Source organism: Trichomycterus rosablanca, chromosome 5 (assembly GCF_030014385.1).
Source record: "Trichomycterus rosablanca isolate fTriRos1 chromosome 5, fTriRos1.hap1, whole genome shotgun sequence".
NCBI lineage: Eukaryota > Metazoa > Chordata > Actinopteri > Siluriformes > Trichomycteridae > Trichomycterus > Trichomycterus rosablanca.
In genome coordinates this window covers 9,815,984-9,828,170 of record NC_085992.1, presented here as the reverse complement: position 1 = coordinate 9,828,170, position 12,187 = coordinate 9,815,984, and the positions used below count along the sequence as shown (strand labels likewise).

Here is a 12,187-nt window from a genome sequence, read left to right as displayed (position 1 = left end):
CACACACACACACACACACATTTAGGATGATGATGTATCTCCAATTAACCTGACTGCATGTCTTTGAACTGTGGGAGGAAACCGGAGCACCCGGAGAAAACCCACACAGACATGGGAAGAACATGCAAACTTCTCAGAGAAAGGATCCAGACTGTTCTACCTGGGAATCAAACCCAAGATCTTCTTGCTGCAAGGTGACAGTACTACCCACCGAGTCATACATACATAAATGTTGATGTTCATGCGCATGCCTTCAATATTTAACGAAATAGGCGATCGATTGATAGTGGCTGGGTGACGAGGTTGAGAGAGACGGGGCTTCAGCACCAGGAAGCACGTGTGTGATGTGACTGTAAGTATACATGCGCTTTTCTTTAAACCGGTTTTAACAGCTTTGTCTAAAATATTTCCTATTTATTATATATTTTGCAATGCTATATTTAACAAGATATTCATATTTGCAAATACTTTAAAGCTTACAGCCAAACGCGATGTGTAGCCAAAAGCTTCAAAGTTCATAAATGACTCGTTTAAATGAGAGATTATTTTTTTATTTATCTTACAGGAGTATATATACTTTATTATGTAATGTAAAGTTATCTATAATGCAAATGAACATTTGCTGATCTTTATTATGGACAATCACTGCTTTATGTTATATGTAGGAGGGTGTCTTTACAAATTAGGGTAAATTCCGCTTAAGTGAGTATTTGCTCTCTATAATATCTACTAATAAAAGTGGATCAGGGTCGCAATCAGAAGCCTATCTGGAACGCAAAGTGGGAACACATCCTGATTAGGGTCTCAGTCCTATCATTTCTCTAAACATTTGTCCCATTGGGTCTTGCTCCACCTAGAAACACTGGACAGTGTGTGAATACAGCCTGGACAGAGTGCCAGTTCATCCCAGGCCACCATGCACTTACACATACTTACATACTCACACCCACCCAGGGACAGTCAAATGCATCAACCATATGCATGTCTTGATAGGCAGTAATAGTAATAGGCAATACCTGGAGAAACTATATGCAAACACTGGAAAACATTCCACATTTTACACAGATAGTCAAACAGATAAAAAAAACAGTAACACTGCCAGTTTGGAATGAAATTCTGTGCTGGATCCTACACTGTTTGGCGACTAGGATAAGTACGATTTATCCAAGGTGCCAAAGCCTCAACCCCTTGTCTTAGCTTGCATTTCAGGTTTGTTTTGTTTAATTCTAACTAGTCACATTTAAAGTAAAAAGCCAATTTTCACTCAATCACTGGATATCCTTAACATGGATCTATACTCACCTTTGGTTCTACATGAGTAATACTTTTTAGTCCAATTTGTCTGTGGACTTGCGTTATAGGTGGGTGAAAACAAATACTCAAAAGGCAACAGACTCTTGTCAGTCTATGCCTCCTGTGTTCCAAATTGCACACTACAAAACGGCAAGTTCTTACAGTTATGTATTAATTAAATGATGTAGATAGCATATCTGATTATTGCTATATGATTGAGAGCATATTCCAATCATCGGAATAATGTGTCTGTCCAGTAGTGTGAGACGTCCCTTTTATTGTTTTTATTTTTTTCCCCTCAGCCACAAATTGCTGTGATCATGGCCACTGTTTACTCTGGCATCCATCAAAAGCTGAAGAGCCATCTCACACCTTGGCCTGAAAAGCTAAAGCTGGCTCGATTTGCATGGGTATCCAATCAGTGCCTTCTTCCAAATAAGGAACAGGTATATATTCATTTTCCTTCTGCATTTTAAAGTTTAATTTAATATGAAAAAATTGGAGGGATTTTAGTTATTCAGTTTTGTTAATGTTATGTTTATTCTGTTGTCTCGCTTTTAAGCTTTGATGTATTTTTGTTTGATAAAGGTGCATGTGTATTAGACGTAACTTAAGTGTACAAAAGTTTATACAGTCAAAACAACTTTTAAATCATGTCATCTTTTCTTGTTTACTTGTTTCAGTATTTGTTTGATTGGATTGCTCGTGCCCTGTCTGGTTATTACAATAAAAAAGTAGAGCTGCCACAAGAGATACTCGAGGACTTATGGACCTACTTGAAAGAGATTCTTCACAGCCAACATCTTTGTTATGTCCTGAGCCAAGGAAAAACCATTGCACTGCAACCAGCAGTTTCTCAGGTAACTAAAGCCCAGTTTTAGCTACTTAAATAGCAATTTCAGAAAGCCAACAGAAATTCTCGAAAAAAGGTTTGATTCACACCAACAAATTAAGCAAAGTTGAGAGTTTATGTTCAACCATTCAGTCACAATAAAAACAGTTAAGAGTTTTTCATTTAATCTAATTTTAAACATGTTCTCATTTTCCATAGATAATCAATGAGCGGATTCTGGAAAGACCTTCGTCTGTTATCCTCTCAAGTGTATTGGATTGTTGTCATAAAATTTTAAGCTTTCCAGTGCTCTCTGTTACTTACACTGCCAAATATGAACTGCTGGTGGAGCTTTTGGCTAGATTCAGTGACTTGGCATGCTTTCAGCTTGGCCAACAGGATTCTGCAGAGCCTCTTTCAGACAAGGTGTTTGAAGTTCTGCTACTTGTACTCACCACATACCTGACTGTGCAACGACAGCAAGGAAACCCCAAAAGAGTTTTTACCCAGGTCATAGAGCATCTTATTCAGCCTCTCTGCCTATTAAGACACTTACTGACTAGTAGGACATGGATGGAAAAGGATGATGTGAAGATACGCCAAAACCTCAGCAAAGAGATCCGAAGCAAAGTTGATTTAATTCTTCAGTCAGCTCTTTTCTACCCTGACCACCTACCATCTTACAAAGATGAAGTTCTTTTGTCCGAAAAGGGATCCAGTGGGAAAAAAGGAGCTACAGGAAAAGCCTTGCTCCGCCCTATTGCTGCAATTTTGTCAAAGATTGTCCAGGAACATGGTGGTGACAAAGATACACTGTTTTATGCTGTCCAGTCCAGTTCTCTTCCACTGCTTTTCAAATTTGCGTATGATTCATTTTGCAAAGGGGGAGAAAACAAGCTGGTCTGCTTTCACCTCATGACTAAGTTTGTTATTTCTCTTGGTTTTACTGATGATCTAAACATCAACGAAACTTTTAACCCAGCAACTTGGAGCCTGACGTTGTTTGCTCTAGAGAACCTTTTAAACTCCTGTTTGACTGGAGATATCTATAATATAGCTGCAGATAAAATCCATCACGCAGAGGTGCAGCTTAATTTCTATAGGAAAGTGGCACAATTTTTATTTAATAATGCACAGACAGGCATCCCGGCCTGGTACCGCTGCCTGAAAACCCTGCTTGCACTGAACCATCAAATCTTGGAGCCCGATCTTGACGAACTTCTTTCCTTGGTGTGGGTGGATGCAGACAACACAGAATTGCGTGTAAAGAAAGCCAGAGAAGCTTTTTTATGCGCAGTCCTTCAGACTTACTCTAAACTACGCCAGCTGCCAAGACTCATTGAGGAGCTTCTGGATGTAATCTGTCGACCAGCTGCAGATGAAATGAGACAGGGATTGTTGTCTGAGACTTTGCACAACATCTTAGGACAGTGTCTCTTGGACAACCCCCCCAGCCAGAATCTGGAAATTTGCAGACTTATTCTGGAGAGGATGCAGAATGATCTTCCATACATTCAAGAGAGAAGAAATGAATCTGCACTGAAGATGTTTTCACTGGCTGTTCTCTTACATGCTGTGCTCTTTAGTCTTAAGACTCTGGATGAAAGCACCCCTGTACCTATTGTTAGAAAAACTCAGAGTCTGATGGAGCATATTCTGACATTTGTTCAATCCCTGCTGGAAGGTCTTGAAGGAGCTTTAGTTGCTGACCCCCTCTGGGCAGAGAAGATGCAAGAAGTGTGTTTTCTACTGATTCACACTTGGCATGAAACAGATACACTTTTTCATGTTCATTGCAGTAAATACAACTCTCCATCTGTTTCCACCAATGACATCAGCTCTATAGACAATAAAGTAGTGGCACTATCAGACTGTGGAGGACAGACAATCAGTCATCTAAGTAGACTTCTTCTAAAGCTTCTTGCACTCCACAGAATGAAAAATTGCCTGCTAACGTCACCTTCAGTTCTGACAGATGCAGCTAAACAAAACCTTCAAGAAACTGCCCAGTCTGTATTAAATGGACAAGAACTCTTAATAAACACAAATCCTGACCAAACTTGGGACCGACAGCTTTGCAGTGTCAACAGTGACACCTATCCAGTAGCTTTCTGGTTTATAGTTACCACCAACCTCCCTATAATTGCTCCATTCATTTCACCTGAGGTTACATCTCACATTGCAGATACTATGTTGAACTCATTGCTTCAGAGTGACCCTGAAAGCATTGTGGGTAAATCTGAGCTTTCTGTACACCTGATTTCAAAACAGCTACTTGAGAGCCCAGTTTTTTGTGAATTACCTGACCTACACTCAGCAGTGGTGTCTTCAGTAACAAATAAGTTCATTGGAATTCTCAGTCCTAATGATGTGCAGTCTTTTTGTCCATCATTTTTAAAACCGTGCACAGAAATTGTTACAACAACAGATGAGGAAGACTCGCCTCCTTTCAAAAGGTTGAAGGTTGTAGCTCAGGAGATTATGGACTGTGCCAAGGAAACTCCTTCAATACTAGTATCTGAAGCACAAATAGAGACTCTTCTAAAGCTAGTAAAGTTAACATGTGTCCTGAATCCATATGCGATGCCTCCAGATGACTATTTGGGACTTTTTCTGAGTTCCTTTTTGATGACACTTTGTGCTCAACATGATAAAACAGGAGCACCTTTGGTACCTGTTAACCTTTTAAAAGATCTCTTTGGCCTCATGAAGATGCTCTTGATGGGAAGAAACTCTCATACAATATTAAAAATTGTCCATGGCAGTACCCTCCTGAAGGCCACCATAACATCACTCTTCTCTTGTTTTGACAAGGGCCTTTTTCAGAATGTTGAAAGCTCAGCCTGGTTTGCTTTTCTTCAATCAGTCCAAGAATTCATTCAGCACCTAATTCATCTGATACTCGACCGGAAAAGCAGCGTGAGACTCAATCTTGAGAAGTTTACCAGCTTTATGTTTGAAAAAGCTGAACCACCTTTGGACAAGGCTTCATACTCATTTCAGCTTCATTTAGCAACTCTGAGCACGTTTTGTAAAGAAATGATATCTGTCCTTGGAAAAAATCAGCAGATGGATGAAACTCTGACACAGTTGCTAGGAAAAATCATCTTGGTAATGGGGCCTGCTGTTCAGTCTGCATTCACTGATAAGACAGGCACTGTGCTTAGTCAGTCGTTCTGTATTGATGTCCTGACTGTGATAATTAAGAGTGAACTTGCAGTAGCTAATTATGAGACTCAGGACATCACTGATGGGGATAGACAACAGAAGTTATCCAACATGACACTTTACAAAAGCTTTGGCGAGCAGATCTTGAAGGATTTATACTCATTACCTCAACCCAAAGAATTTCTTATTTCAGCTCTACATTATCTGTCAGCGTTTTATTTGGCTGCAGAGACAACTAAAGCAGCAGATCTTGATAGTCTTCATTTTACGATTCTGCAAAGTGTCCATAAACTACTGTCAGGTAAGAATGTGTTTGAGATATTGTCTAAAGATAGTTTAACTAGTTTGCTAATGTCTGCTGACTTCTTGTCATTAATGTTCTTTTAGGTATGTGGATTTCAATATCACAAGAAAAGGAACTGGAGGGTCCAATGAAAGACCTGTTTAGTCAGTTGATGGTTAACTGTTCGATAGAGCAGTTCCGTATGCTATTTCTCTCCCTGATTCAAAATGGACTTGTTGCTGCGAAGGTTGAAGCAGGCCATTATAAAGTGAGTACATTTTTAACTCTGTTGATCGATGGAGTAAGTAGCCCAGAGTGACATCATACAATATATTATTAGTGATCATAAGAGGGCTGAGTTCCTTTTTATTTTTCGAAGACAAGAACACTTGACCTCAGAAATGCTAAGTTGTTGAGTTGGACAGGACAGAAATTACTAAGCCACCACCTTTTATCTATCTATCTATCTATCTATCTATCTATCTATCTATCTATCTATCTATCTATCTATCTATCTATCTATCTATCTATCTATCTATCTATCTATCGGTACTTTCCTCTCATTTTTTTCAGTGGACTAGGTAGAATAGGACAGATATGGCTGATTCGGATAGAAACTAAACCACTGAGGAGCCTCTGTAATCAATCAATCTGAATGTGGGTAACAACAGTGTTGTGGGAAGCCTTTTCAGAGAGTGGCTGCTGTTATTACTGAAAAATCATATAGAGGTCACATTGTTTTAATAGCATTTTTAAATGGGATGTCTCACAGGCTCATGGTCAGGTGTCCAAATACTTTTGGCCATAAACTGTATTTTTTTTACCAACACACATTAAACATTTTAATGAGTACAGCTTTATCGGAGTGACAAAACAGAAGCCACTGTTGAGTAAATAGCATCTGACAGCCTGCTTGAAGTTTGCTAAACAGTATGGACAGGACTCTTGCACCATTAAGAAAAAGATTATCTGGTCTGATGAGCATTAACCTCCATGTCTGGTAAACAAAAGGTTCTGCTCTTCTGGCTAATACCACCCATATGGTGAAACCTGGTGGTGGCAGGATCATGCTATCTTCCCATGTGCATGCAAACACAGACTGGGGTGACAGCACTGAAGTGGCTTTACAGCAAATCTTTGAATGTTCTTGAGTGGCCCAGATAAAGCTCAGATCTAAATCCTATCTATGATTTGTAGAAACCATTCACATTTACTCGCCATCCAATTTGGTCAATCTTGTTTATTATGAAATAATATATGTTAAAGGATTTGTTTAAATTTTTCTGAAAGTATTGTTTGTATTCCTGTTTATTTTATGAAATTATTTTATGCTTAAATGGCAATTAGCACGAAGCTCCTCACAATCAGATGTCCAAATGCTTATTATTTATAAAGACTACTATTACTACTACTACTAATAATAAAAATGTTTATTTGACAGGACATACTTGCAACTGTGACTGCAGTTAAGCTGCTTGCCTGCTGTTCATTATCAGAGAAAGCTTCAGAGTTATTTTGGCAGGTTGTTCCACAGATCATTTCTTCCATTGTTGTAAGTGTTTCACTGCTTTTTTGTTTTTACAAATTTTAACCATGCATGTTCTGAGCTAGCTAAATGTTTCACACAGTTTTTCTTTTATAGATGTTTTAATATTGAAAAGACACTGCCAAATCAACCACAAAACCTGTTTAAATATTTGTATCTATGAAAGTCTCTAGGATGCCAAAAAGACTAAAGCCAAGCCTTAAAAAATAAAATGTATAAAGCATGAAGCACGTATAAAGCATGAAATGTTAAGGACTTACATTTGGTGTTTACAGAGTGTTTAAATTTAATAGCTCTTGCTCCCCTAAATGTTTTGTTGCAGTCTGTGGTAAAAGAGTTCAGTGGAGGAGCTTCACTAACCAGTGAACTGACTGTGCCAGCGGTGGAGACCCTTACTTCACTGCTCCGTCAGGGGGAATCTTATATCACTGAGTCACACCATGTTTTAATGGTGCTGGAAGCTCTGGAGTTTGTGCCTCTTGAAAACCAGTACATAGAAGAATACTGTTCAGCCTTTCAGGCCATCCATGAAGCTTTGTTCGTCATTATCCTGTGCTACCCCAAGGTAAGTTAGCTTTAGTCTGAGTCTCAATGAGTTTTACATAATACATAACAAAATGACATTAAGGAACATTCTGGGTGAAGTTTACATAAACATGAAAATGAAATACAAACTCTAACTCTAATACACTTACAGTGGTGAAGTGAAAATGCTTTTATTTGGTATTTTCCTTCAATTTGATAAAATGTTGCCACAGCACACATTATATTTATCACAAATTATAAAATTAGCATAACAGTTTCTGATAATCCATGTTATCACAAAATAACTTTTATAATGTATATTATCTTACAATATATATATTATCTTACAGAGTTACTGTGTGCTTAGCTTTCTGTCTTTAAATGCACCCGTTATTGCTTAATGTTGTTTAGGTCAGGTGACTGTGGACAGAATGTTCTTTATGTTCTTTGACCTTTATGAGCTTTTAGGTTTGAGATTTGTAATGAAGAACATTGCTTTAAATGTAAGAAAAATGCAAAGCAGAAGCATTTCCATTTCTGGTCTGAGATATTTGTCCTCCATTGTACATACATATGTAGTCTTGATTAAAAACATTGACACCTACATCTGTTGGAGTAGATGTAGGTGTAAATCTATAGGCAAAGTTTCATTATGATAGTGTTTATAGCTGTATATGTTTTATTTTTGACTTTTGTTCTTGTTGGTACAGGTTATGCTGAAGGCTTTACCAGTTTTCTTGAACTGTTTTTATCGGCTGGTGAAGTCCATCATATACGAGGGCAGACACAAGGGGGAGAATGAGAAAGGTAGATTTAGTCAGTCATTTATTCTTATTGAAATCGTCATTCATATCATTATTCATATCATCACATTGTGTATTTTTTGTTGGTTGGATGCACTGGGTTAAAGTTCCTAATTTCTTATATGCTAAATAATGATGGGTTCATCTGAACATGAAGTAAACATGTAGTACAGTGCATCTTTTCAGACACTTCATAAGGCAAAACTCAACTAATTCATATTAAAAGTTTATTTAGCCCATTTTTAATTGGAGTTTTATTAAATGTAACAGGAGTAATTAGAATATGTTTATTTGTTTTTCATAGGGAAAGATTCTGAGAAGCTTGTGAAGTGCGCCATGCTTATAGAAAGGATGTACACCCACATCGGAACAACAGCTGAGAGTTTCACAGTCTTGAACTCTTTTGTTGTGGCTCAGTATGTTAATGAGCTTCAGAGGGTAAGATCTCGAGCATAACAGCTTTATTGTTGTGTTTAAAGCATGCACATTAATAGTGTAGTGTAAGACTATGATGTGGTTAAACAAATAACTCCTGTGTTCTGTATATCATTCAGAATGTTGTGTAGAGAAACCAGGCATAAAATGACAGCTTTATGTATTTTGTAAATAGTGTTTTTAAGTGGGGTGTTTGGTATTTTTTAGAGATGGGACGATCGATCGGCTACGAATCGGTATTGGCCGATTTTTAATCAAAATATCCTATCGGCGATATTTCCTAAAAGTAGCCGATCCGATCGTGTGATATATAAAGACCATGTTAAGTTAACAGCTCAGTGGATTGATCCAGACTTTGAGCTACGAAGCACCAACCATCACATCACCATTCATCAACCATCATACAGAAACCATCGTGAAAGCTCTTACGATGTAATTTTGCTGATTGTAATATTTACTTTAAAAAGATAATTCAACCCGGTCACATCTGAGTCGATTCTATCAGCACGTTATATAAACTCCTGGTTCACTTTGGTAAATCGTAAGCGGTTCTTACTTGTGATGTAGATGAGAACAGAAGACGTTACAGAGCCAATCCGAGGCAAAAGTTTATTCATTACCAAATTCGTTAGTTCAGGATCATCTGCTGAACTTTTAGAAAACTTTTAGCTCCTTAGACGGAACGAGTCTGACTCGGTTACAGATCTGTGGTAATAGCAGTTTAATTAAGCTTTTTAATTAAGCTTTTTAATGTAAGAGAGTCACACAAAATGTTCTGTAGTAGCTGGTGTTTATTTAAAAACACGACATTTAAATAATAACAGTAAACACGGAGAGATAACTGAGAAGAGAAACATACGCTTCACATAAAAACGAATCAACTCATGAATCAATGAATCACTTATAGCGATACTGTGAACAAAGCATCTCTTCTAAAGGCACAAACAAACACACACACGCGCGCTGCTCCGGTTTATCTTTACTGTGAGGCTCTTTTTAAGTTTATTTACTGCATATCCCCCCCCCCCCGATCGGAATCGGCTATCGGCCGATGTCCCTGAAAGGAGATCGGAATCGGTGCCAAAAACCCCAATCGGTCCATCTGTAGTATTTTTATTATTAAAATGAATACATAAGAAGCATGCACCAAACAAAACTTTACCTCAATCGAAAAGTTACTGTGACAGTTTCTCTACACATCAATTATCGCAGCAGCACTAACACAAAATTGCATGAAGATGTTTTACCTCCAAATAACATACAGCAGGGGGACTGACTGGTATAAATCCTAGGCGTAGGTAAAAGGGTGTATGTAATGTTTTTTACAAGTTTTACTTTGGATGCATATCTGTATACATACTCAGCTTACTGAATTAGTAATAAATATTATGTTTTATTATCAAAGGTAACGCTGCAACCACAAATCAAGGCCCACCTGACAGAAGGCATCTACTGTATTCTGGATCACTGTGTCGAACAGGATATAAAGTTCCTAAACAGGACTCTGTCAGTTGGTGTACAGGAAGTATTTAATGAACTATACAAAAACTACACAAGCTACCACAAATCTCAAAGACAAGGAGAAGAGAAATATACTGTCTAAACTGTAGTGTTTTGGACTAACAAATGTGGGACCAAATAAACTGTATGTAATTTTATGTTTGGTATTACAAAGTTGTTTGATTGCAAATGGGAATTCTTATTACGTCTTGTAAGAACACAACATAATTTTACTTCATTCATTTTTTTAATATAGAAAACCTGTATAAAGTGCATATCAAGTGCAGAAAAGCTGTTTTAGATGACACCTGTAAAAAACAAAAAAAACAATGGTGTTTATTCAGCCCTGAAAAGTGAAGATGCCAAAAACACAGGTCCAAGTGGGATATGTGCAGGTCCCAATAAAAGTGTGTCTATTAACAAAGCCTTCAGAATCTACACGAAGACAAAGTGGTGATAATCATAGGTCACTGTGACCAGCTTAAAAATGATCACCAATCATTCTATAAAATAGTATGTAGCTGTTACAGAGACATGATCGCAGCATCCTACTGGACGATGATGCTGATATTTCTTAACTTACTTAACTGCAGTCTAAATAGTTTACATAGGAACACATTGTTTGGCTGTCATTTAAACCAGCAACTACTAATACTGAAATAAATGTTTTTTGTGACAGTGGTGTACAGAAGACATTCAGGATCACATGTGAAAGGTTGACTGATGTCCAGCACAGTAGCAGCTAGTTTTTGAATGCTTGACATACTTATCCAGAAAAGCAGTTAAAACTATTAATCCTTTTTCTACATTTCTGTTTTTCAATCTGGTGTATGCCAAATGAAGATAGGGGTATGTTTAGGAATTCTAGATTTACATTTCATTTTATTTCAGTATATAAATCATTAAATGTTTTTTTATAGGCTTTTTTTATATAAAAGGCTGCTCTTTTAAATATAAAATTGACTGGATTAACTGGATGCACAATTTGGGAGGTACCTCCCCAAAACCTCCCTTTACACTCCATTTACAGTAATGTGATATGTGACCATGAGCTTGTTGTAAATCCTGTCCCAAAGCTGGAATTTGACAGCCTACTTTTGTGGCTATAACAGCCTTTACTCTTTTAGAAAGGCATTTTACAATATCTTAGAGACTGTGTTGGAAATTGTTTATTTAGTCAAAAAAGCATTTGTAAGGTTAAAACAGCAACAAGTTTTTCAGCGACTTCACTAGACATCAAATGTTTAAAAAAATGGTGGTGGTGCGTCAACAAAAAGAAGCAACTGGTGTGAATGTTGCATTGGCAGGTTTTAAACAATCACATATGTAAACAAACTATTGTAAACTTTAATTTTATAATTTTATAAACTTAATTTTATAATTTAGTAATGACTCAGGATTTCTTGTAGACTATCAAATATGAATTGCCTTATTGTTTTTACATAAAAAAATGAGTTTTGAGCATTTCTGTAATTAAAATTCTTTCCTGTCCAATCTAAGGCAGTTAGCTAAATTCACTTTTTTTGACAAATGAAAAACAATTCTTGTGGCATCCATATTGTTTCTCACCTAACCCACTTGAACACACTAACTTGTGAAACGGAAGCACTTGAAGGCAACATTACACCTTGTTTTTTATTGTTATTATTAAAACAGTGCAATGCAAGTGCAATAAGCACCTGCACAATATTTTAGTCCACTTTTTAACTACTCACCAGAAGGAAAGGTGTGCTGCTTAGAGATGAAAACTAGAGAAACTAAGACTCACTAGGGTCTGCACCAAGTGAAGTCACTTCCTCTGG

The 12,187-nt window shown here is 37.3% G+C and overlaps 1 protein-coding gene across 1 annotated transcript; it reads left to right on the top strand.

The window, feature by feature from the left end:
- Positions 1-321: 321 nt before the first annotated feature.
- urb2 (URB2 ribosome biogenesis homolog) lies at positions 322-10,543 on the top strand. The gene is made up of 10 exons (XM_062995637.1): positions 322-352; positions 1,596-1,739; positions 1,977-2,153; positions 2,345-5,594; positions 5,681-5,844; positions 7,018-7,128; positions 7,445-7,687; positions 8,358-8,454; positions 8,755-8,888; positions 10,291-10,543. The coding sequence occupies exons 2-10, from the start codon at positions 1,614-1,616 to the stop codon at positions 10,486-10,488; spliced, it is 4,500 nt and encodes a 1,499-aa protein (XP_062851707.1). The 5' UTR covers positions 322-352; positions 1,596-1,613; the 3' UTR covers positions 10,489-10,543.
- The last annotated feature ends 1,644 nt before the right edge of the window (positions 10,544-12,187 follow it).

What these genes read in the sequence shown, in the direction of transcription:
- urb2 (XM_062995637.1), top strand. Translation starts at nt 1,614, where the DNA reads ATGGCCACTGTTTACTCTGGCATCCATCAAAAGCTGAAGAGCCATCTC. An exon ending in TGCAACCAGCAGTTTCTCAG is followed by an intron (nt 2,154 to 2,344) that starts GTAACTAAAGCC and finishes CATTTTCCATAG; the next exon opens with ATAATCAATGAGCGGATTCT. An exon ending in ATGTTAATGAGCTTCAGAGG is followed by an intron (nt 8,889 to 10,290) that starts GTAAGATCTCGA and finishes TTATTATCAAAG; the next exon opens with GTAACGCTGCAACCACAAAT.